This window comes from Myxine glutinosa, chromosome 8, assembly GCF_964187855.1.
Source record: "Myxine glutinosa chromosome 8, kmMyxGlut1.1, whole genome shotgun sequence".
NCBI classification, from domain to species: Eukaryota; Metazoa; Chordata; class Myxini; order Myxiniformes; family Myxinidae; genus Myxine; species Myxine glutinosa.
This window is the reverse complement of record NC_136268.1, coordinates 221,480-247,343: the sequence shown is the minus strand read 5'-3', so window position 1 is coordinate 247,343 and position 25,864 is coordinate 221,480. Positions and strand designations below refer to the sequence as shown.

The 25,864-nt window shown below is 46.2% G+C and overlaps 1 protein-coding gene across 3 annotated transcripts in view; it reads left to right on the top strand.

Moving 5' to 3' along the window:
- LOC137432259 (switch-associated protein 70) overlaps window positions 1-25,864 on the top strand; it is a 96,842-nt gene that overhangs the window by 1,831 nt on the left and 69,147 nt on the right. For all 3 annotated transcript variants that reach the window (XM_078782850.1, XM_078782851.1, XM_078782852.1), the window contains 2 exons: window positions 13,993-14,133; window positions 25,222-25,407. In XM_078782850.1, the coding sequence (XP_078638976.1) occupies window positions 13,993-14,133; window positions 25,222-25,407 (327 nt within the window). The remainder of the gene's footprint in view (window positions 1-13,992; window positions 14,134-25,221; window positions 25,408-25,864) is intronic.

The following is a 25,864-nucleotide window of genomic DNA, read 5'->3' as shown; positions in this document are numbered from 1 at the left end:
CTCGAGCCCCCCCCTACTCCATGGCATCCCTCGAGCTCCCCCCACCCACTCTCCATGGCATGCCTCGAGCTCCCCCCCCCACTCTCCATGGCATGCTTCGAGCTCCCCCCCCCACTCCCCATTGCATGCTTTGAGCTCCCCCCCCCCACTCTCCATGGCATGCCTCGAGGCTCCCCCCCCCACTCCCCATGGCATGCCTCGAGCCCCTCCCCCCATTCCCCATGGCATGCCTCGAGGCTCCCCCCCCCACTCCCCATGGCATGCCTCGAGCCCCTCCCCCCATTCCCCATGGCATGCCTCGAGCCCCCTCCCCCACTCCCCATGGCATGCCTCAATCTCCCCCCCCCCCACTCTCCATGGCATGCCTCGAGGGTCCCCCCCCCCACTCTCCATGGCATGCCTCGAGGGTCCCCCCCCCACTCCCCATGGCATGCCTCGAGCCTCCCCCCCCACTCCCCATGGCATGCCTCGAGCCTCCCCCCCCCACTCCCCATGGCATGCCTCGAGCCTCCCCCCCCCCACTCCCCATGGCATGCCTCGAGCCTCCCCCCCCCACTCCCCATGGCATGCCTCGAGGCTCCCCCCACTCCCCATGGCATGCTTCGAGCCTCCCCCCCTCCCCACTCCCCATGGCATGCCTCGAGCCTCCCCCCCCCACTCCCCATGGCATGCCTCGAGCCTCCCCCCCCACTCCCCATGGCATGCCTCGAGGCTCCCCCCACTCCCCATGGCATGCTTCGAGCCTCCCCCCCTCCCCACTCCCCATGGCATGCCTCGAGCCTTCCCCCCCCCCACTCCCCATTGCATGCCTCGAGCCTCCTCCCCACTCCCCATTGCATGCCTCGAGCCTCCCCCCCCCACTCCCCATTGCATGCCTCGACCCTCCCTCCCCCCCTCCCCATGGCATGCCTCGATCCTCCCCCCCCCACTCCCCATTGCATGCCTCGAGCCCCCCCCCACTCCCCATGGCGTTCCTCGACCCTCCCTCCCCCCTCCCCATGGCATGCCTCGATCCTCCCCCCCCCACTCCCCATTGCATGCCTCGAGCCCCTCCCCCCCCACTCCCCATGGCATGCCTCGAGGCTCCCCCCCACTCCCCATGGCATGCCTCGAGGCTCCCCCCCACTCCCCATGGCATGCCTCGAGGCTCCCCCCCCCACTCCCCATGGCATGCCTCGAGCCTCCCCCCCCCCCACTCCCCATGGCATGCCTTGAGCCTCCCCCCCCCACTCCCCATGGCATGCCTCGAGCCTCCCACCCCCCCACTCCCCATGGCATGCCTCGAGCCTCCCCCCCCCCCACTCCCCATGGCATGCCTCGAGCCTCCCCCCCCCCCACTCCCCATGGCATGTCTCGAGGCTCCCCCCCCCCCACTCCCCATGGCATGCTTCGAGCCTCCCCCCCCTCCCCCACTCCCCATTGCATGCCTCAAGTCTCCCCCCCCCAATCCCCATGGCGCTCCTCGACCTGCGCCCCCCCCTCCCCATTAAACACACACACTGCACCCTTACCCCCACCTGGTATGTACTTCTCCCCAGTGCTGTCTCTTCTACCAGCAGACAGGTCAATAAAGGCGTTTAATAATTGATGTTTATGGAGGTTTTTCAGATTTCCTAGGCGGTGTCGAGCAGGTTCGCTGTTCGAGCTGAGCATTACCTGCACCTCTTTACTGTGATGGAATTCCCTGCCTACTTGTGGTGGAGGAGAAGGGGTGCCTTGGTTATGAAGGTTACCGTGTGGATTTGTTTATACCTGGACCCACCTTCACCCTCGGTGTCATTTCGATCTCTCGTTTCCGGTGTCACGGTTTGTTGGGGCCTTGTAATGCAATCGCAAGATGCCCCAAGTATGTGGTGATGTTCCATCTGGCAGGAAGACTTGTTATCCCTGAAATGTGTGCCATTAGGGATGCGTTTGATTCCCCGGGATCGTCCACAGTCAGCGTCTCGTGCAGCTGTCTTGGCACTTGGAATGGTCGAAACCACGTGATGCTGGCAGAGCATCAAGTTGTCTTTTACATCGTTTTCCATGACTAAAGGAAAATAATTGAGTAGCAGGTATGGAACTGGCTGTGAAGTTTGAATGCGGAAGCAAATTGGCATCGGTGGAGCTCCAGCTCAATGAGAATTTAACTTTTATCCAATTTTTGGGAAGATTAAGCGGCCGGTTGCACGACTGGTTCGAAGATTTTTCTCTGGAAGCTGATTTGGCATCTTGTATGATGGGGACAAGTATTTGTGGCGTTGTTTATGCAATCGACTGAAGGACGAGCCTTGCTGGTGGAGGCTCGTCTCGATCTACGCCGACGGATGTGTCGAACGAACGGAATCGACGGAACGTTATCAAGGTGGTGACATTTCAGTTGTTGATCCTTCATCGGAGCATTTTTCATTAATTTTCGTTCTTTGTTCATTAATCGAATTTGTTCATGAATTTTCTGAAATAGGAAATGAAAGATTGAGCTTTATTATTTTATTTATTTATTTATTCTTGCCTCAATTATTCCCACAATCCAGTGGGGTTGTGTTTTTTGTCCCTAGTTTTTTTTTTAATGAACTAGACATCTAGGCCTGATGTTCAAATGAAGGTCATTTGTGCAGGAGTTGGTAATTTGTTGGTGGCAGCGATGGCACGCCTCCTCTTCGTGAAAGACACCGTGTGATCTTTAACGTCCCCAAACTAATGCCGGCAGAAGGGACGTCCAGCTTAATGTCCATCCGATGGACGGCACACACATTGATGGGCAAACCTGTCTGCGAAACTCCATGACTGTTTATAGCGGTGGCGGGAGCCGAAATTGGGTGAGACAACTCCAAGGTGAGTGCGCATAATCTCTAATTGTCAGCCATGAAGGATTGAGGTGTATTTAAAAAACAATTATCATTTCCTTCACTTCAACTCCCCCCCTTCCTCACTCCCCTTTTGCCTCAGCCACCGAAGGTAGACTGCTGTCTGTTTGTGTGTCTGTCTGTCATGTGAAAATAGATATCTCAAACAGTTATTGATGGATTCTGATGAAACTTGGCGGACAGGTTGGTTGTGCGTCAAGGACAAATTGATTCGACTTTGGTGAAGATTTGGATACGATAATTATTTAACTTTCAAGTGAATCTTCACCATGGAGTGTTGGGGCCAAAAACGATAGATATCATAATTCAAGAAGTTGTGAATGACGTGACAAAACTAGGTGGACGAGTTGGTTGGGTGACAAGAAGAAGCCGATTAGATTTTGGTTCAGGTCCAGGTCTGGCGTATCGGTGGGACACAAAGCATAAACTGTTCACTGTTCAGCCTGGCGGAGGTATGCGCTCTACCAAGTCCGTTCCAGTTATTTTTCTCTAAAAATATTGTCGCACCCTACCCATCTTAATGTCAAGGTGTTTGGATGTCCCATTACATCCCCCATGCCTAAATGTAATCTCTTCTTGCTGAGGTTGGCCATCTGCACATTCTAATTCTGTTCCTTGCCTCCTCACCTGTACCTTTCATCCTTTATTTTTATTCACTATGTGAGCTTTTACATGTGTGGGAAATAATATAAATGAATGCTTTAATAAGCTGAGCTAGATCCCTTAAACTAAAGGTATTTGACAGTTGAAGATATGACGGGAGAAATGTTGATTTATTCCCTCCCAGCTTTGTCTTCATATCTTTTCCTCCCATCTTCAAGATTCTATTTTAAAACTTGAGACTACTACGGCTGTTATTGTTTTAAAGGGCGCAATTACACCCACCTTCTAATATTCAGGTTCCATATGTAATTTCGTTTACAATCTACATTTTTGAAAATCTTGAGAGTCTCTGACTCAGAAAACCAATGTTTCCATTTGATTTGGGAAAAAAAATAAATTGATTTCCAATTTGATTTGAAGAAAAAACCAAAACAATTTCAAATCGAATGAAAACATTGGTTGTGGGATTCAGAACCTCTCAAACTTTTCGAAAATATAAACGGTTACAAATCCGCACAAAATCGGAACGAACCTTAAAATCCGGACATGTGGAACCTGACTGACTATAATGAATGGGGTCGGCCAGGGAATGTTTTCGGCAAAGTCTTTCACCTCTGACATTCTACAGAACGTGTTTTGAGCAGGAATTTGTGATTTGTTCAGTGTTCCGGTGATAAATCGCTCTTTTCAGTTAAGTCATCGTGCCTTTAACATCCAGCAATGAATGCTAGCAGACTGGACACCCGGCTTAACCTCCACCTGAGGGACAACAAACTTTGTGATGCAATGCCCGGCAAAACACCAATCAGACAGTTTGTAGGTGGGTCTGTAATCCAACCCAGATTAGACGGCTCAAAGGTAAGCACACTACCTCCTGAGACCTCCTGTTAAACCTTTTTTTTTTAACATTTAAATTTTCCCCCATTTTTTGTTTGTTTTGAAACCTGATGGTTTCTTTGGAATGACGGCAGAGGCTTGTGCATCTAAACCCTTCTGATTGTTTGTGGGTTCTATTCTCTCCATGTTTTGTAGCCTTGGTGTGCCTGATGTATCATTCCCCCTCATTTTTCAACGTTCTCACAGTTTGCTATCAGCAGTTTTGTTGCTTTGTGTGCTAGCACATAGCCATATGGAAAGCTTTGATCCTTTGAAGAGCTCGAAACGCGCGACCACGCTCTCGGTAATGTTGCACGTATCGGCTGCAATGTTTTGAGTCAATAATTTCATCTTGGGTAGAGCTGCCCCTTTCAATAGGCAGCGCTAAATCTGCTGAGCCAAACTGACGTTGGGCCAGTGATTTCCCAGGAGGTGTTTTTGGAAAAGGTGACGTTGTTCTGGTTGAAACTTGAAATGGAAGCTAAGACGGACGGAGAGTTTATCATGAGGCTATGAGGGAGTGAGACTAACTGTATCAGACACTGACAACTAATGTTGCACGATACTTGAATCACGTTGGTAACGACACGACACGACCTGACGTAGACGTGCTTGTCATTGCTTGTGGATGTGCTCAAATATGCATCGAGTTGGTCCATTTCATGCAAATTGTGCTTTCTCGGACTGATTTGCAATTCACCAAACTTTGTGTTAATTGTGTTTTTATTTTTAGATGAAATTGAGTGCTTATCTTGTGTGGCTACATTCATTATTACCTCCGACACTAAAGGTGGACACAGTTGGTTTTGTCCTCTGTTTGTCTGTTTTTCTGTCTTTAGTTGTCTTTGTCTGGCTGTCTGTCTGTGAGCAGGATATCTCGGTTATCGATGGATTCAGACAGTAACTTGGTGGGCAGGTCTGGTGTGATGAGGAAAAATTGATTAGATTTTCGTGAAGATCCGGATCTGAGAATTTGAAAATTTCTAAATGATCCTTCACCATTGAGAGATGGAGCCAAAAACGATATACGAGGGCCAGTCAATAAGTAACTTTAAAATGGCGATTATAAATTTGAGAATGTAATGTGTGTAGTTTTAGACATATGTTATATCTATGGGTAAGAGTCATGTTTTGCCTGTTTTAGATCTGGCAATATTGAGCAAATGACATCAGTAGAGCAGTTGTTCCAAGATGGCGGCTCCCTTAGAAGCATGCACCAAGGAGGAGCAACGTTCTATCATCCGTTTCTTGGGAAGTGAGGGTGCGAATCCCAGTGAAATTTATCGCAGAATGAAGATGCAATATGGTGACACATGTTTATCGCTGCAGCAGGTGTACGACTGGGACAGGAAGTTTAAAAGTGGTGTGTCCAGTGTGGCAGATGCTTCTCGCTCTGGCCAGCCTTACACAGCCGACACACAAAGTGGTTGCAGGTGTTGAGCGTGTGCTAAGGGAAAACCGTCGCATTACGCTGGATGAAGTGGTCTCCGAATTGAACATTAGCCACGGTTCAGTACACCATATCATTCACAACGTGCTGGGGTTCCACAAAGTGTCTGCAAGGTGGGTGCCGAGACAACTCGCACCCGAACTGAAAGAACGGCCAGTGGACGCATGCGAAGAACTTCTGCGACGTTATGAAACAGAAGGCGGCGCTTTTTTACAGCGCTTACTGACTGGGGATGAAGTATGGGTCCACCTCTTTCAGCCAGAAGAAAAGAGGGCAAGCAAAGAGTGGTGCCATTCAACTTCACCGAAGATTTTCTCTGCAACCGTTGGTCCGATTGACAGGAAATTTTCACCATAGGTGCAAATCCACCTGTATAATTTTTAATGATTATGACGTCATAGGTCGCGTGCTTCAGCCGCCATCTTGGAAAAACCCCAAAAAATTGCACCTCCATATCTCAAAGCGCTGCATAGAAAAAATTGAGTCATGGCTCATTGTAAAGAACTCTCCATGAGGAATAAAATATGTTAATGATGATGTCATAGGTGCCTCCATTATGATGTCATAATTCGACAAGTACAAAACTTCATCCTATCAAGATGAAATTTCTTGAGCGTCATGTTGGCATAAATTGTTGGAGAAAAAAAAATGATGACGTCATTGGTCGCGTGGTTCGGCCGCCATATTTGTTTCAACACAAAAGCCTTAAAAAACATTGAAAAAACATCCTGGCGAGATCTGCAATCTCCGATTGCTCTTTCTAGTTTAATTTGTCATCTCAAGACTGTGAGCAGAGATAAATGTTGAAATTGGCTTTTACTCTAGATCAATTGATGGGTCTTTACGCCTGGACGACTGATCTGGCACCGTGTAGAATGAGTCATTCCATTTTTTTTGTATACAGAATCGAGGCTCGTGAAAGAGCTAACATTTATTTCACAAACAAATCAAACAGACAAACAAAATATATAAAAAGAGGGAGCGGTAGACAAGATGGGGAGAGAAGGGGAAGCACACAAACACAACATTTGAGAGCAGGGACATCGGGAGATGTGTGGGAGGGAGAGGGCTTGGGGGGAGGAGGTGTGGGAAGGTGGGGGGGGGGGGGGAGAAGTATAAAACACAAGGACACCAAGGACTTCCAGGACAGAAGTTGGTATTTCAAAAAAGTGGATTTGGGGTGAAATTAGCGGGGGTAGAAAAGATCAAGGTTTTGGATGGGGGAAGATAAGAGATGGTGGTGAACAGCTGTTTTAAAGACCTGGAGGGAGGAGTGGGATTGAAGAGAGTGAGGGAGTTTGTTCCAGAGGTGGGAGAAAAGAGGAATGAAGGAGTGAAGGTGAGCAGAGAGTCTTGATTTTGGCAGTTTAACCATAAGAGGGTTGCAGGCAGATCTTGTGCGACCTGTAGGAATATTTGGGGGACAGAGCCCAGAGAGAGCTGGGGGGGCAAGGCCAGAGAGGAGTCGGTAGAAGACGGAAAGACCAGCAACCTGCCTGCGGTGAGTAAGTGAAAGGCCCTTGGAGTTAGCTTCATCGCGGGAGATTCCAACGATTCTGAACGCTTTGGTTTCAACAGCGTGAAGATGAGCTAGGTGTGAGGCAGGAGCACCAACCCAGAGGGGAGAGCAGTATTCCATTGAGCTGCGGATGAAAGCCTTGTATATGGTGAGGAGCTCAGGTGTGCCAAGGAAGGACTTCGCACGACGGGGGAGGCCCAGTCGGCGACTGGCTTTGGAGGCCAGATTTGAAATGTGGTTTTCCCAGGAAAGATCATGGTAGACAGTGAGACCCAAAAGCTTGAGTGACAGAACTTCTTGGAGAGGATTATTCAGAAAGTGGATGGGAGGGTTGTCCAGTCGGTCTTTTCGGAGAAACATCGTAAGAGTGTGAGATTTGTCAGGATTGAAAGACATGTTCCACTTGTTTGCCCAGTCTGTGATTTTGTCCAGGTCTGCAGAGAGTGAGGAGGCTGCAGACTGCCGATCTGAGGGATGAGGAATGGAGCGACAGAGTAGAGTCATCAGCAAAGAGATAGAGAGGATTTTCAAGAGAGTCAGTGAGATCATTGATAAAATAATATAAAAAATAACCACCTTTAGAGGCCATTTTCCCCCGCAAAGCAGGGGTTGGCCTTTTTCGGGAACCGTGGTTGTTGTTGTTTTTCGGTCCCCTTTTTGAAGCAATGTTTTACGGCTGGATGCCCTTCCTGACGCCAACCCTTTTTGCCGCCTTTAACGACAGAGAGAATTACCAGTGAACTGGTACTCAATTAGCTGACCTCGGAAGGATGACAGGCTGAGTCAACCCCCCTGGCGTTAATTCAGCGATCGACCGGGATTCGAACCCAGGATCCTAGGTATCCTAAGCTGGCACCCTAGCCGCTAGCCCAACACCAGGGCTTGATGAAGACCATAAAAAGCACAGGGCCCAGAACACTGCCTTGGGGAACTCCAGCCTGAACAGGAAGAGGAGATGAGAGAAACCCATTCAGGGCCACACGTTGACTATGACTAGAGAGGAAGTCTGCCAGCCATGCATGGAGATTTCCATGGATACAAAGGGAGGAGAGTTTGGTGAGCAGAGCGGGGTGCCAGACCGCATCGAAGGCACGTGATATGTCAAGGGAGACAGCTCTAATTTCCTGTTTGGCATTGAGGACCTCCATCCGTTGTTGAGAAAGCAGAAGCAGCATGTCCAGAGTAGAGTGACCAGGTCTGAAACCAAATTGATGATCAGAGATCAAGCCATTGGAGAAGAGGAAAGATTTCATATCCGAAGCAATGATGGATTCCATGACTTTGCTGATAATTGGGAGAAGGCTGATTGGTCTGTAGTTGCTAGGATCTGTTTTTGCACCTTTTTGTGCAGAGCGGTGATGTTGGCTGATTTCCAAGCAGATGGCAGATGACCTTGAGCAAAAGAGAGGGTGAAGAGAACAGAGAGAGGGAGTGAAAGAGCGGAAGAACAGGATTTTCGGACCCGTGGGCTGATGCTGTCAGGTCCAGTTGCAGAATCAGAGTCGAGGGTTGACAGAAACTTTTCCACCTTGTCCAGAGGAAAGGACACCGAGTCCAGGGGCAACTGGGTACGACTGGGTACGGTGGGTACAGAGAGGGATGGGTTTGGGACACAAGATTCCGAGGCAAACACAGAGTTGAGGCATTCAGCTTTTTCACGTGCGGAGTCAGCCGTGTAGCCGTTTGAGGTGAGGGAGGGGATGGAGGGGGACCAAACACCAGAAACACATTTGACCAGATGCCACCAGGATTTGGAAGAGGGAGACAGATAAGAGAGTTCGGTCTTGAGAACGGAGAGATATTGTTTCCTGGCTCTCCTGAGGGTGGACACACACTTGTTTCGGGCTCTGTGAAAGGAAATGAGATTTCCTTCCGTTGGATTTGCTTTCCAGGAGACGAATGCAAGTTGTTTCTGGGCAACAGCCTCACCACAAGGTTCCGTGTACCATGGACGGGAGGAAGGGTATGACAACTGAAGACGAGATGGGATAAATCTGTGCATGAGAGAGAGAGCAATTTACTTTGGAAGAATTCCCAGGATGAGTTGATGTCACAGGCGGTAGAGATGGGACACCAGTCCAGATGATTGATGGCTGCTTGAAGACCGTGCCAGTTGGCCTGAGTGAAATGCCAGACTCGACGATGCTGTGGAGGCTCTCTGAGAATGGTCAGAGAGATGTCCACTTCAACAAGCACATGATCAGATGATCCGATTGGAGCAGAAGAAGAGCAGCAGACATTTTCAGGGAAGTTAGTCATAACCAAGTCCAGAAGAGAAGATGCTCCGTTGACTGAGATCCGGGTTGGGAAATTGACAGATTGTGTCAGTCCCAGTGAGTCGCAGAAGTCCTTTGCTGAGGAGCCATGGCTGGTGAGAGAGGTATCCACACCCAGCCAACTGGCATGGTGACAATTGAAATCACCACATATGAGGAAGAGAGAGTTGGAATGGGTAGATAGAAGTTGGTCCATATTATCAGACAGCGAGATGTAGATGGAGTCATCACTGTTTGGTGGACGGTACAACACACATATGAACAAAAGGTGGGAGCGAAGGGGAAGCCGTAGCCAAAGGTTTTCCTGGGGGTGAGGTGGGGAGAGGGCAGTGCGGGGCGAGTGAGGAAGAGTTTTTTTAATAAAGATAGCAACCCCACCTCCAGGACGAGGCTCAGGTCTATCATACCGGTGGACGGAGTAACCTGGGAGAGATACCAAGGAATCAGAGATTCCATGGACAAACCACCAATTTTATGGAACTTCCCCACCTGAGTGTATCCAAATTATGTTGGTTTTCATGTCTTACCTGTATAAACCTTGAAACCCCAATCCGAGAGACGGCACATTTATAGTTGGGTCGCGATTCAAACCCAGGCTAGATAGTTTGGGGGCATGTGTGTGCACCTCTCGGCCATACGGACAGTCTCCCATCTATTTCTGTTGACAAACGTGACCTGTTGGTGTTCATCACTGGCTTTCTCTCCTGAACATTTACCAAACCTGTATATCATTCCGTATGATCGTCATAGCCAATTACCTTCATCGTATCTTTTTAGGTTGCCTTTGTGTAAGGAAAAGCTGCCAGGGGAGGTTTTTAGTTATGATGGATTACCTGACTCTCAGCACTTTCAACTTGTGCTCATTTCCATCTGATGTCACCCCTTTGGTCCCTCTTGCTCACTTTCCGGATCTTAAAGGAACCACCTTTAGAGGTCATTTTTCCCCGCAGAGCAGGGGTTGGCCTTTTTCGGGCACCGTGGTCCCCTTTCTTACCTTGGTTCTTGGTCTTTCTTTTCTTTACGTGGTTTTCACCGTGGTCCGGATCTTAAAGGGATAATTAATTTTAACAGCGTAGCTACCACTCAAATCTTCCTTCATTTCCTCTTGCATGGCTGTTGTTGAATCTTAATATATGCAATGCCGTTGTTTGTAAAATAAATACATACGTTTGTGGTCATGATTTTATATTAGTTTCCCCAGGGTCGATCTTAGAAGACACCATTTTCAATGCACGTCCACAGTGTTCTCCATAAAAGCCGGCGGGTTACACGCATTTACCAAACTGCACAACACCAGCTGTTTTGAATTTTTTTTTTTTTTAAATGGGAAAGTGTTTGTTTATTTTCTTTGGAAAAAGTTTTGTTGAACTACGAAATTGATCTGTTGTTTTCTTGGTCTATTTTTCTTTAAAACAAGACCGAAAGTCTAACTGGCGTAGCTGAGCTTGTTTGATACTTTAGTTGAACAGGAATGTATGACTTGGGTTGGAGCAGGGGTAAGGGGGGTGGGGGGTGGGGGAAATACCAGTTAGGAAATAATATAAGTATTAAATATTTTTGAAATGCTCTGTCTCTAAGCTGTCTGTCACCATGGAAGTGAGGAGATTACATCGAGACACTGGTTTATTACCTCTGCCACCAAAGGTGGATGAAGGTTATGTTTTCACCCATGTCTGTCTGTTTTTCTGTCTGTGAACAAGATATCTCAAAAAGTTGTGGACGGATTCGGCCGAAATTTGGCGGAGAGGTAGCATATGTGACAAGGATGAAATGATTCAGATTTTGGTGCAGATCCGGCTACTAGAAGTTATTATTATTATTTTTTTTGTGTGCAAGATCGAGGCTCGTGTAAGGGCTAACATTAATCACAAAAAGACAAACTGACACATGAAACGTAAGATCTGTGGGAGGGAGAGGGCTTGTGGGGAGGAGGCATGGGAAGGGGGGGAGCCCTCAGAGTTGGCTTCATCGCGGGAGATTCCAATGATTCTGAAAGCTTTGGTTTCAACAGTGTGAAGCCGAGTTAGGTGTGAGGCAGGAGCACTGGCCCAGAGGGGGGAACAGTATTCCATTGAGCTGCGGATGAAAGCCTTGCATGTGGTGAGGAGCTCAGGTGTGCCAAGGAAGGACTTCGCATGGCGGAGGATGCCCAGTCGGCGACTGGCTTTGGAGGCCAGCTTGGAAATGTGGTTTTCCCAGGAAATATCATGGCAGATGGTGAGACCCAAAAGCTTGAGTGACAGAACTTATTGGAGAGGATTGTTGAGAAAGTAGATGGGAGGGTTTTCCAGACAATCTTTTTAGAGAGACATAGTAAGAGTGTGAGATTTGTCAGGATTGAAAGACATGTTCCACTTGTTTGACCAGTCTGTGATTTTGTCCAGGTCTGCAGAGAGTGAGGAGGCTGCAGACTGCCGATCTGAGGGATGAGGAATGGGGTGGCAGAGAGTGGAGTCATCAGCAAAGAGATAGAGAGGATTTTCCAGAGAGTCGGAGAGATCATTGATGAAGACCAGAAAAAGCACAGGGCTCAGAACACTTCCTTGGGGAACTCCAGCTTGAACAGGAAGGGGAGATGAGAGAAATTCATTCAGGGCCACACGTTGACTATGACCAGAGAGGAGGTCCGCAAGCCATGCGTGGAGATTTCCATGGATACCATAGGAGGAGAGTTTGGTGAGCAGAGCGGGATGCCAGGCCATATCGAAGGCACGTGATATGTCAAGGGAGACAGCTCTGATTTCCTATATGGCATTAAGGACCTCCATCCATTGTTGAGACAGCAGAAGCAGCATGTCCAGAGTAGAATGACCTTAAAACCTGGTTTTAAGTGATTCTTCACCATTGAGTAATAGGGCTAAAACCGATACATAGCAGGATATCTCAAAAGGTTATGGATGGATTTTGATGAAACTTGGTGGACCGGTTGTGTATGTGGTAAGGACTAATCGATTCGATGTTGGGGAAGATCTGAATATGGATTCAGATTCGAGAATTATTTAATTTTTAAGTGAATCCTCACCATTGAGAGAATTGGCGAAAAGCAATACATAACATTATATTTTAAAAAGTTATGGATGAGTTCTGACTAAACTTGGTGGACGAGTTCGTTAGGTGACAAGAACAAACCAATTAGATTTTGGTTCAGGTCCGAATCCAGATCCGGCCTATCATTGGGATAGAAAACAAACTTTTCAGCCTGGTGGAGGTATGCGCTGTACCGAGTGCCATTCTAGTTCTATATGTTTCGAGTCAGCAATGAACCAACAATACACCGCGTCAATCCAGTAACTTTGCAGTCACGACAAAGGGATTGCTGTGTTACGATTATATTTACTATATTATTATTAACATTAATAAGTATTAAGAAACCGGGGCTAATTGTCCGAAGTGGCCTGAAGGTGAGTAATGAAGGCATGAAGCATAAGGCCTATACGTCCTGTGTCGTTGGAAGAGCCGTAACGTCAATGCTTTCGATATTTGATGAACATTTTAACAATCGGTTTGTTTGTGTTTCACACTAAATGAAAAACGTAAAGGTAAAGGTAGAGCATGGTGAGCGATTGCGATATATGACAGGTTCGACGATATGTTCGGCCTGAACGGTATAGAGATCAAAATGGTGGTGTGTGTAGTCAGCTGATGTACACCGTAATGACATCACAGACATAAATCGTATCAAATCACCCCTGTCATGTGACCAGATCCTCAGCTCTGATTGGTGTACGTTTGTGAGGGACATACATACATACAGAGACACACACACTGTTCTATACGGCTTTGTTGTCTATGGGCTACACTGTAAAAAGTTTTTAAAATCTATTCCTTACATTTGCAAACTGTCCAACCAATTATTGGAGCCCTGTTTGCTTATAAACATGGATTTCCCCTTTTACTGTTGAGTGTTGTTCAGACTGGAGAACAACTTTGTTTTATGTTGTCTTGTTATCCCTATGTTTTTGAAAAAAAAAATGCGGGAATATTGTAAGCTGCTTCGTCTGTCTGTCCGTCCTGCTATCTCCTCCTAAACGGTTGTGGAGGAATTCACCAAACTTGGTAGTTGTGATCACCACATGGCACAAAGGCGCAGGAGCAGCATCATTTTTGGCTCAGTCCCCTGGGTCAGGGTTAAAAGGTCAAACACTGAAAAATGAAATTACAGCCACATTTTGAAGCATTTTTGATTAAACTTTGGATATGCAATCAACATTGGGAGGTGGGGGGATGTATGAAATATGTAACGGATTTCTGGATTTGCCCTTTTTCCTTCTTTCAACTTCGCTTTAGGTGGGACGCGTGGGGATTTGCAATGGCGTATCAACGACATCACTGTAGTTATATCTGCTCAAGTTTTTTTTTGTTTTTTTTCGTTTTTTTTGTTACACTTATGGTTATTTTCTTTCCTTAAACCTTTTGCAGGTATTGTCCCATAACCTCTGCACTGTGCTGAATGTACCTCAAGATCCTGTGGCCTTGGAAGAACACTTTAAAGATGACGACACTGGACCCGTGTCGAGCCATGGATACATGCCATACCTTAACCAGTACATCCTCGATAAGGTAAATCCCTCTTTTCCTCAATTGAGCCTTCTTGTGTCTATTTGAAAAATCAAAAACGTATTTCTGAACCTTGGGAGAACTGCTTGTTCTGGTCTTGGTGTCTCCTTATGCTCGGCCTATAGATTTTGTCTCAAATCCAGTGTTGTCGTGCTTCTCACTATTTGTATTTGATTATTATGGGTTTGCATGGAACTTTTGTTCTCGCAAACATTTTGTTTTACAGCAAATTTGACCAACGATGCTTGGATCAAAAGGAAATCTTCAATTTCTTTTCTGCCTTTATTTGTTGTTTCTCGTCGTGCCCATTTTTGTTTGTCTCGCTTTATTTCCATCCATAATGCTACAATAATGACGCTTTCAGAATGGGCTTCTCATCGCATCAGTAAACGTGGTCAATGGCTTCCTTATTTTCTTCACGGAAGCATCACTTGGCAGGAATACTGAGCAATCTGGTATTCACACTTTTAGGATCTTGCTTGGTATTCCTAGAGTGTGGGTCTTTCCATACAGATGACCAACTGGTTTGTACGCATCTTGGAATTAAATCGGCCGACTGTTGTAGTCAGAGTAAAAAAAACCAAGGCTCGTGCCCCATGCTAATGAACTGAACTGCAGTGAGTCTTGCTAGTTAGGTAAGTGTATGACGTAAACCATCCCTTCTTCAAAACTGTAACAACTTGTGTCCGCCATGCCGTCTAACTTCCTACTGACGTCCGCGTCGGTGAGTAATTGTTGCCCCACACCATGGCGGGGAGACCAGAGGGGAAGGAAGGAAGGAAGGGAGGAAGGTAGTGAAGGAGGTGCGAGAAATTTAGCGGGGGTAATGCGACTTTCAGGCTAGCCTGGTACAAAACCCAACATTGGTGGATACCTGCCTTGTCAAAAAATGCAAACAATGTACCAACCCTTTTTTCATTGCATTTTCATCACCTGTAACTGGCAGCGACCTGGTCAATTCGACATGGACAAATAATCTGTGGCGTTTTGTTTCCTCTGTCTGAAAACCATAGATAAATGAAAACTTATTATCCTCACGTTATAATGTGTGGAAGTACCAAAGAAGCTTTATTGACCTCGTACGTGGAAAAGGGACTGTGCGGATATTTGAATAATTTTACCAATCACATATATACTTCTAAGTTAGTTATTGAGATGCAATGAGGTCAAACCTTGAAAGTTTTTAAAAGGCAAAGGCTGAATTCTGCCTTCGGTGTGAAGAAGCTTTGAAAAGCCAAAAAACGTTGTCTGTTTCTTTGACATATCAAGCATGTATCGACATTATTAATGCAGTGGTGCGTTTATCCCACCTGTAGGAATGTTTGGGGCAGGTGTTTCAGGAAGCATATTCCTTTGACATCTTCATCATTCATAAACCTGATACCAGCCATATGTTTGTTGAGTGGGCCAAAGAGATCAAAGTAACGATGTGCATGTCTGGACTGTATTATGGGGCTCGATTTAGAACTTGTGAATAAATCTCCGATAGGGTGGCAGGGGTCACGTTTGCTTTGTGCTGCAATGAGACAGCAGACCTTGCAATCCTATGCATCCTGCTTGCCTCGCTTCATAGTGCAACAGGCCACTGTCGTTCTGTGCATGTTCAAGAAATTCCACAATTTAATTGTCAAGGTTCGAAAGCATTATTGCCACCATCTTTTTGACTGATCGCTGCACCTTGAATTTTTTTGGCTGTGGCGACCAATGATGTCTCATCAAATATCAGTCTTATTAAACTGTGTGCACGCAAAGCAAAAAGCAGGGATAAGCAATTGGTTCCCTTTGTCTGTCTCTAAACGTCAGTTTATGAGCGAGGAACAACTTCATTTAAGTTGAATGTTATATTTTGAACACTAATCAGAAACCAAACCGTACTTTGGCTCTGAACTTGTCCCGACCGCACATGTGCAGAGAACAGCGAGATGATATTTTTATTCTGTCTGGCAGCGATGCAAAATTGGAAAATCATTCCAAACTGGAAACTTACTGTTTTTAAGGATGTCATAAAGGACACAAACAGGCATGAAGAACGAATGTAACATGTTGAACAAGGTGGTGTAAAACATGTTGCAGCACTGCGGTAAACTTCCAAAAACAGAAATAAATAAATAAAACCTCCAAACATTACCTTCATCCACCTTCAGTGGCAGATGTAGCTGTTATTTTTGCATGTTCTACAATAAAAGATCCGCGTCTACCTTTAACCGTCGGTGTGTGAGCAAATCCCAGTTCCGTTCCCTCATCTCATTCTGCGACCCCAGTTAAATACACTGCGTGGTTTTGGTGCCCGATTCCTTTTGATAAAGTGCTTTGCTCTTCCTATTATCCAATAATGTCTCCTTGTTTCTCAGTTTTTTACAACTCGGAATATAAACTCCATGCGAATGCATATTTGGTTAGATCTGCCACGTCTTGGAAAACCATGTTTAGATGTGCCATTCTGCAAAAACAGCAGGTGCTACACGTTATCTTGAAGTTGCCATGCTCAAACTACTGTCCTCTGCATAGTCCTTTTGAAAATTGCAATTTCAGTTCCTCATTTCTTAGAAACACATTGTGCCTTGGCATTCCTCCCACCTCTCTTCTCCCCTTCCCCCCTTATATAATCAGGTGTCTGAAAAGCTTTAATTCTTGTTCTTTTTATTAATTATCAAATTTTTTTTATAATTATGTTTAAATTTTTATTAACTTTAATAATTGTTTTTTATTCGTTTCTTTTCAGGACTTGTCTTTTTTTTTCTTTTTGTTCTTCTTTTTTTTGTAAGGTGGGATGTTGGCAGGTTTTTATTTATTTATTTTTGTTCCGTTTTTAAAATTATTCTATGAATTATTTGCTTTTATTTTTTTAATTCACTGTGCAAGATTACTTGCAGAATGGGTCTCAAGGCGTGGTGCTCATGCCAGCTCACTTCGGCAGAGATCACGTGAACAATGGAGCAAACTTGTCGAAGCATGCACAGTCTTTAATCACCTGTTCAAAAGGCCATGAGTGGGGAAAATGCCGAAGCTTCTGAGTTTAATTATTTACACTCGCATTACACTACATATGACACCACATGTTATGCCTTGTAACTATCTCCTAAAACACCGAGCCTAATGGGTCTGATGTTTGCCAAAAGAAACCTTCATTGTCATTACATTGTCTGGAGCTTGTTTGAGGGATCATGTGTCCACCAATAGAAAAGGTCGTCCCTCTTTTATGCCTCTGTCGACGAAATTGCCGGAAACATTATGTTTTAGGATTGTCCGTCCGTCTAAGCCTGGTGTTGGCTTAGCGGTTAGGGTGCCGGCTTGGGATCCTAGGATCCTGGGCTCGAATCCCGGTCGATCGCTGAATTAACGCCAGGGGGGTTGACTCAGCCTGTCATCCTTCCGATGTCGGCAAATTGAGTATCAGCTTGCTGGGATGAATGATCACGGTGTGTACCCCGATTTAGAATAGGTACACCGTATCCCTGCACATCGTAAGAGCGTGACCGAGGGTTGGCGTCAGGAAGGGCATCCGGCCATAAAAACATTGCCTCAAACATGGAACCATGATTGTCATGGGGCCCGCAAGGCTAACCCCCACTTTAGCGGGGAAAATGGCCTTAAAACGATCATTCATTCATTCATTGTCCGTCCGTCTGTGATAGGTTTTTGTAACCACAATATCTTAAGAATGGCTGAAGGGAACCAAGGCAAACTTGGTACAAGTATTAGTCAGGTTCACTATGTTTTTTCGTTCAAAATCATGGTAGATTAGCAAACCTATACATTTTTGGAAACGTTATTACATGGAGAATCTGAAAATCAATGTTTACATTTGCCAATTCCGACCAATTTGATTCGACCAATTCGACCAAATCGACCAATTCCATTCGACCAATTCGACAATTCGACGAATCGCTTCGATCGACCATTCGACCAATTCGATCGATTCGATTCGATTCATCGAATTCGATTCGATCGACAATTCGACCAATTCGATTTGCCGATCAATTTGACCGACCTTTGCTTGTGTGGAACGGACTGTGAAAACGATGCGGACTATATTGTCGGATACGACACACAGGACAGTGATGACGAACTCTAAATGGCATATTCTGTAATCGTGTATGTTTGATGCCATTGACTGCCTGTGTATATTTTGTCATTGACTGCCTGTGTAGATGTGAAGTTATACTGACTGCATGTGTATATATGATTTTGCTGGCTGCCTGTGTATGTTTGGTGATATGAATTATTGTGACACATTTTGATGTTATTAACTGCCTGTACAAAATGATAACATGTATTTGATTATGCAACTTATCGTGAATATAAAGACAGTATTTTGCAATTCAAAACCTTTGATTCGTGTCTTACCATTCCCCATAGCACTAATTTGATACTTTCATTGGATTCCTTGTCCCTGAAAATATAGGTTTAGTATATTTTAAAATGTTTTTAGGGTAATTAGAGGCAGAAATAGAACAAAATATGTATTTTACAGTGGCCGTTTTGAAAATCCAAAATGGCCGCCATTCAGGTATCTCTCCAAATGTAAACATTGATTTTTAGTTTCCTTATGCTATAACCTTTCCAAAAATGTATAGGTTTGCTAATCTACCATGATTTTGAACGAAATATAATTTATTGACATAGTGAACCTGACTATATTGTTACGTGGTCCTCCCGGTGACTACCTGGTCTCGGTGCCCCCCGGACCGTGAGAGGAACTCCGCCAGAAAGATCTATGATTTATACGCTTTCGTAACGCAATCAATATGAATTCCAGTCAATAAGAAACCCCACACCAAGGATCCGGAGTAATCAATAATATATTCCCCAAGCAATCAACAACCATCAACAATCAATCACCAATATTACTAAGATGGCCATCTTATATATGTCCCCCCTTTCCCCACTCACGACCCCTCAATGGTCACTGTCCCTCACAATGTCTCTGGGCCCCTCCAGACCAAGGTGAAGGTCGGCTTCTCCGCACACGGGCGGTTGAACGAACCCCGGGCTGACGTGCTCCAAACGTGCCCGTCGCGTACCGGGGACAGCTGCTGCAGCGCACACCTCCTTGCCACGCAAAGCGGGCAAAGCAAAGCGCCGCTTGCAAAGCGCGCGAGGCCCAAGGTGCGACCCGTACACGTCCTTGTAGACGTTGAGGCGAACTGTGCCGGACGCTTGGTTCCGTGCACGAACCCACGGCAACTTGACGTGTAACCGATAATTACCCCGCACAGGTAACTCCTCTCGCCAGACAGGCTTTCAAACGCAGCGTTCCCCACGCTGCTCAATATCGACACCGCTCGCGTCGGAGCTGGGCGAGGAAGAAGAAGAAGACGGCAGCTTCTCCCGGGCCTCGTGTCTTTTCTCCTTCCGTTTCCGGTCTCCTTTTCCCCAGAAGGGCTCCTGACCCTTTAATCACAACAACCTTTAATCGAATAAACATTAATAAGCAATGACCTGAATAGTAATTCACATCAATTCACATAAATCCATAACACTCCCCCCCTTCAAGAAAGAAAGTTTGAACCCAGCGAAAACTTTCGTTGCCGGCCAACTTTGATAAACAAACCAGATAACTCACACCCCCAACTCATCAGTTCCCCCCGGGCACGATTATCACTTAAAAATAAAGCAACAAAATTTCACAAAACCCCTAGATTAATTCCCTCTGGACCAAGCGTCAACCACTTCTAGTTTCTCTTGAATGACGGTTAAGAGGTGGTGACCAAAGCCCCCAAAGTTAAACCTCTCGATAGCACTTTTTTGGGAGGCCCAGCTGAGTATTCCCTACATGGACGCCTTAAGGAATGTGGAGTTCACGGTTAGTCCGGGGAGGAAAGTTCATTACATGGACGCCTTTAAGAACGTGGAGTTCACGGTTAGTCCGTGCAGGAAAGTTCACTACCTGGACGCCTTTAAGAACGTGGCGTTCATGGTTAGTCCGTGTAGGAGCCCTGGCTCGGCGGCTCCCCCGTATATAGTGCTTCAACTTCTCCAGACTCCTAACAGTTACGGTGGGACCCCTTGTCCCAGCCGTTACCTGACTGGCGGTCTCCTTCTCGGCCAGTGCTCTGACATTCATTCTTTCGGGAGGTGCCGTAACTCTGGGAGCCTCCATAGTAATATCGGCTGCTGCCAACCCCAAAACTACCGCCACGTTGTCCTCTTCTGTAGACCTCTCGCCTCCTACAAAATGCCTTCCCTACTGTTATGGTCCGACCCTCCAAATCCTTACCATTCCAATTCTTCTCTGCCTCTCTGGCGTCTCTTGTGCTTGCAAACGTGACAAAGCCGAACCCTCTTGACCGTTGCGTTTCCCTGTCTTTTACCACCCGCACTTCCACCAGCGGCCCATATCTGTTGAAGTCAGAGGTCAGAACTTCTTCCTCTGTGTTGAAGTTCAGTCCCCCTACAAATAACTTGGAACTTTTGTCGCCATCCCGAGCTGGGGTGGTGTTGTTTCCCCTGCGGGGCTCTTTACCCACCCTTGGGTTACCATAAATTTGCCCCCCGGCCAAATCATTCCTGATAATCACAGATACTCCCTCTACAGGAAGCGTGGCTTGTAAACCGACGGTGACCGGTCCTGACACCAAATCGGATTCCAAATGGATGACATGAAGTGGGGCACTAACACAGCCACCGATCCCTTGTAACCGAACACTATCACCAGTTGCGGTACTCTTTGACAATGGCAAAATGCCTTCAAGCATTAAGGATTGATGGGCTCCTGTGTCCCTCAATACCCTAACAGGTCTTGGGTAAGTCAAGTCTCCCTTGAGTGAGACCAACCCCTCCTAAATAAATAGTTGGTAACTCTTCTGTGGGCGATTTCTTACGCTTGCCATCGCATTCGGAGTTGTAATAGTCGGACTCCGCTCTGGGTTTTCCCTTTTCATGAGGTAACAACTGGACATCAAGTGTCCAGGTTTTTTGCAAAAGGCGTAAGTAGGCCCAGAGGAAAAACTCGTGGTCTGCCTCGGGCCCCCCGAAAAATAAGTTTGTCTTGGGCCCGTAGCCCCCTGATTTCGAACAGTTCGGGTATCAGCATTGTCCTCATAATCATCTCGAGGCCGCCGCCATGTATTGTCGTTCTCCGCACCTGCTGTTCCACACCTCCCCTGCGGAGATCTAGGCGAGGAGTTAGGTTCGTGGACCCCTATCCGGTGTGTTAAGGCATAATCATCTGCCATGGTGGCTGCGTCCCACAACTTCGGTACTTTCTTTTCCTGCAGGTACACTTTGATGTCCTCGTGGACACACTGTTGAAATTCCTCCACCAGCATCAGGTCACGCAATGCTTCGAAGTCGTTCCCGACTCCTTTTGACTCACACCACCGATCAAACATGTTTTCTTTCACTCTAGCAAACTCCACGTGGGTCTCACTCTCCCTCTTCCTGGCATTCCTGAATTTTTGCCGGTAAGCTTCCGGAACCAACTCATAGGCTTTGAGGATGTGCTTCTTCATTACCTCATAATCGGCACATTGGTCCATTGGTAGCGCCGAATAAATCTCTTGAGCTTTTCCCACCAGCACACTTTGCACTGGTATGGTCCAGGCCTCCTCCGGCCAGTTTAACTGTCGAGCCACTTTCTCAAAGTGTGGAAAAAATGTAGCGACTTCCTTTTCACTGAAGGGTGGAACCAGCCTCACATGTCTGCCCACATCCCAGGTGTTCTGGCTAGGTGTCGACCCCGTCAGCAAGGGTGGTACCTCTCCCCGTTCTCTCATTAAATCCAGCTCCTTGAATTTAATTTCTTGCTGAAGCGCCAGATCCTGTTCCTTCAACTCCCTTTCGGCTTTTCTCTCCTCTGCTTCGAGTTCCCTGGCAGCTCTCCTCTCCTCTCTGCTTTTCTCCCTTCTAACCTTTCCTGGAGTTCTCGTTCCACTCTCCTTTCTTCTGTTTGTTTCTCTTCTCTCCTCTCTTTTGCTTTCCTTTCTTCTTCTGCTCTTTCCTTTTCTGCTTTCCTTTCTTCTTCCGCTAACCTTTCCTGGAGTTCTCGTTCCACTCTCCTTTCCTCTGCTTGTTTCTCTTCTCTCCTCTCTTCTGCTTTCCTTTCTTCTTCTGCTCTTTCCTTTTCTGCTTTCCTTTCTTCTTCTTTTAACCTTTCCTGGAGTTCTCGTTCCACTCTCCTTTCCACTGCTTGTTTCTCTTCTCTCCTCTCTTCTGCTTTCCTTTCTTCTTCTGCTCTTTCCTTTTCTGCTTTCCTTTCTTCTTCTGCTCTTTCCTTTTCTGCTTTCCTTTCTTCTTCTTTGATCCGTTCCTGGCTCCGTAATTGCAACTCCAGTTTCCGGAGCTCAACGTCTTCTGGTTCTTCGGGTAGCCACTCCCAGGCTAACTCGTCCCATGTTCCTAATCCCACCATAGACTGTATCACTGTGGTCTGCAACTCTGCCTTCCTCAAATTAGTTCGGACCTCCAAGTTAAAATGTTTGGCCAATTTCAAGAGGTCCGATTTTAGTAATGCTCGGAACTGTGCCTCACTAGGGGTTACCGCAAAGTTCTGTGCCACAAACGCCATGGTGACTACTGGTAACACCTGTTAACCTTCACCCCAGAAATTTTCAATAAAGAAAAGCAACAGTATTACTATTATTGCTATTGTTATTTTTTTTTGTTGTTGTTGTTTTGTCGACAGAGCAAAACAATTTTGGGAACGTTGGAAAAGTTCCCACTCTTGGGAATTCTTTCCCGGACTAAAATTTAGAAAATTTTATAGATCCCGGACGTAGACCCAATTGCGAATCCGCAAATTATAATTTGGACAAGCCCCCAATTTCTGTTACGTGGTCCTCCCGGTGACTACCTGGTCTCGGTGACCCCCGGACCGTGAGAGGAACTCCGCCAGAAAGATCTATGATTTATACGCTTTCGTAACGCAATCAATATGAATTCGTCAATAAGAAACCCCACACCAAGGATCCGGAGTAATCAATAATATATTCCCCAAGCAATCAACAACCATCAACAATCAATCACCAATATTACTAAGATGGCCATCTTATATATGTCCCCCCTTTCCCCACTCACGACCCCTCAATGGTCACTGTCCCTCACAATGTCTCTGGGCCCCTCCAGACCAAGGTGAAGGTCGGCTTCTCCGCACACGGGCGGTTGAACGAACCCCGGGCTGACGTGCTCCAAACGTGCCCGTCGCGTACCGGGGACAGCTGCTGCAGCGCACACCTCCTTGCCACGCAAAGCGGGCAAAGCAAAGCGCCACTTGCAAAGCGCGCGAGGCCCAAGGTGCGGACCCGTACACGTCCTTGTAGACGTTGAGGCGAACTGTGCCGGACGCTTGGTTCCGTGCACGAACCCACGGCAACTTGACGTGTAACCGGTAATTACCCCGCACAGGTAACTCCTCTCGCCAGACGGGCTTTCAAACGCAGCGTTCCCCACGCTGCTCAATATTGACACCGCTCGCGTCAGAGCTGGGCGAGGAAGAAGAAGACGGCAGCTTCTCCCGGGCCTCGTGTCTTTTCTCCTTCCGTTTCCGGTCTCCTTTTCCCAAGAAGGTCTCCTGACCCTTTAATCACAACAACCTTTAATCGAATAAACATTAATAAGCAATGACCTGAATAGTAATTCACATCAATTCACATAAATCCATAACAATATGTATAATGATGCAAAGATGAACTGATTAAATTTTGGGTTCAAGGTCAAAGGTCATGTTAGGTGAAAATTCTGATACTGTGATAACTTGTGAACTAGTGATGGTATTTTGACCAAACGTGGTGTAAGTAATCTATATAATATGATGTAAAGATGCACTGATTAGATTTTGGCATCAAAGGTCACGTCAGGTATAAATGTGATAACTTGAGAACAGCTGAAGCTATTTAAATCAAACTTGGTGCAAATATGTATGATGTAATAATGTGGGCGGAGACATATCGCTCGATGTCGTGATGTCAAAGATTGCCGTTGTAGTTCTTTTTAAAAGGATCTAAGGCTCATAGTGAAACTGCCATACGCATGGACAAACAACGGAATGCATGAGACAAAACACGTGAATGTTAGATGAGACAAGTACAACCACTGTGTTTGAGGATGTGCTGTCACTTCCTGGAGCATTCTGGGTACCAGTGACGCAACAACAATGGCACCACCTTTCTCACTGCACCCAATGGGGCATTTCCACAGAGGGAATATCCTCTTCCCCATGGATACCAACATGTGGGGATTATCTGTGCTCTTATCCTTTTAAATGCTGAATGTCAGGCAAGGAAGCAGCTCGTACCATTTTTTTTATATTTTAGTCTTTGATAATACTCGGCCGGGGTTCGAACCACCGACCTCCCAGATTTGGAGCGGACCCTCTGAACATTACCCCACCGAGTCTGGTCACAAGAGTCTTGCCAGAAGTCCCGGAGACAAACTCGAGGAGATGGAATTTTGCAGGAACGCGATCGGGAGACCAAGCTGAAGTTTTGGAATTGCATATATTTGCTGTCTTGTCTCTAACCCTTCGTTCACTCTGCCCATCGATTTAACTCGATAATCACGTTAACAAATTGGAACCCGCACACTGAGGGTAAAACTTCTTGTTCACCAGGATTATCGGCCTAAGTGCAAAGGAAAAGTCAAGTCTCAGCTTTTTGCAGAAAAAGGTTTCTCTCGTTTCGACTCTCTCGGTCGTATTAAATCAACGGTTTGATGCATCAATGAGCTTTTTGCTAATAACACTGCAGTAACATAATATACGGACCCCTTGAAATGGTTTCAACAAATGCATTTAACAGAAAATAGCTGTTGTGTCTGGGTGGGAAGATTGATGATAGAACGGAGAATGCTTTCGTCGGACGTTGTTTGCAGCAAAGTGCACCGGTCTGATAACCGAGGCATCTGGTGCGCTTTTTATTCCTATTTCTGAATGTCTTGTTATCAAATCTTCCACCTACCTCCGTTTTATCAGAGGTTGAATACATTTTGGGGGTTGTTGTTGCAATTATGACGGTCTTGTGTGAAAGTGTTGACCCAATGTGGATGCGTTTTGACAATTTAAAAGTTTATCAGCAATTTATGTAAATAGTTGAGCTTTGTGGTGTAACAGAATGTTTCATCACCTCCACGTGTTTTCCTTGGCCCGGTGAGCAGGTGCGAGAAAATTGCTTCGACAAGTGCCAGTTTGATGAAGTATGCTGGATGCTGGCGGCGAAGAAGAACCTCCGCAGGGAAGGACGTGATGGAAACCTGCTGAGTAACGATGATGCATTCAAGATCTGGAGGATTTTCAACTTCCTCTCCGAGGCCAAGTACCCCCTTATCATGCTGCCAGGAGAGGTGAGTTTATTCGTATATTTATTTTCATTGCATTTGTACTTTTTCCCTGTTTGGCCTACCTTTGCATTCCTAAAACAGTGCCATTATTGAATGATCAGAATGGGAATATATTTATAATCCCTTCGAAGGAATTTCAACACAGGAGGAGACATTTAGGCCCATCAAAGCCTGTGTTGTGGTTACCAACCTACGGTTGTTTGCCCTTTCTTGGTTTATTGGGTTTTGCTGTCACTTGTATTTATTCAGTAAGTTCAGGAAGTCGTGTTTATCTGTATATTTCAATTTGGTACCATTGTGCATCTTTTGATGTGTAACAAAGTACTTCATTGTGTTGGGTTTTTCTCGACGAGAGACTGTTTGGCCTCGGATTCGACAGCCGCTGATACCCCACTGAGCCTCAAAGCACCGTCACGGTGGTGTCACATTGCACGGCGACTTGTGAAACAAACGTCGCACT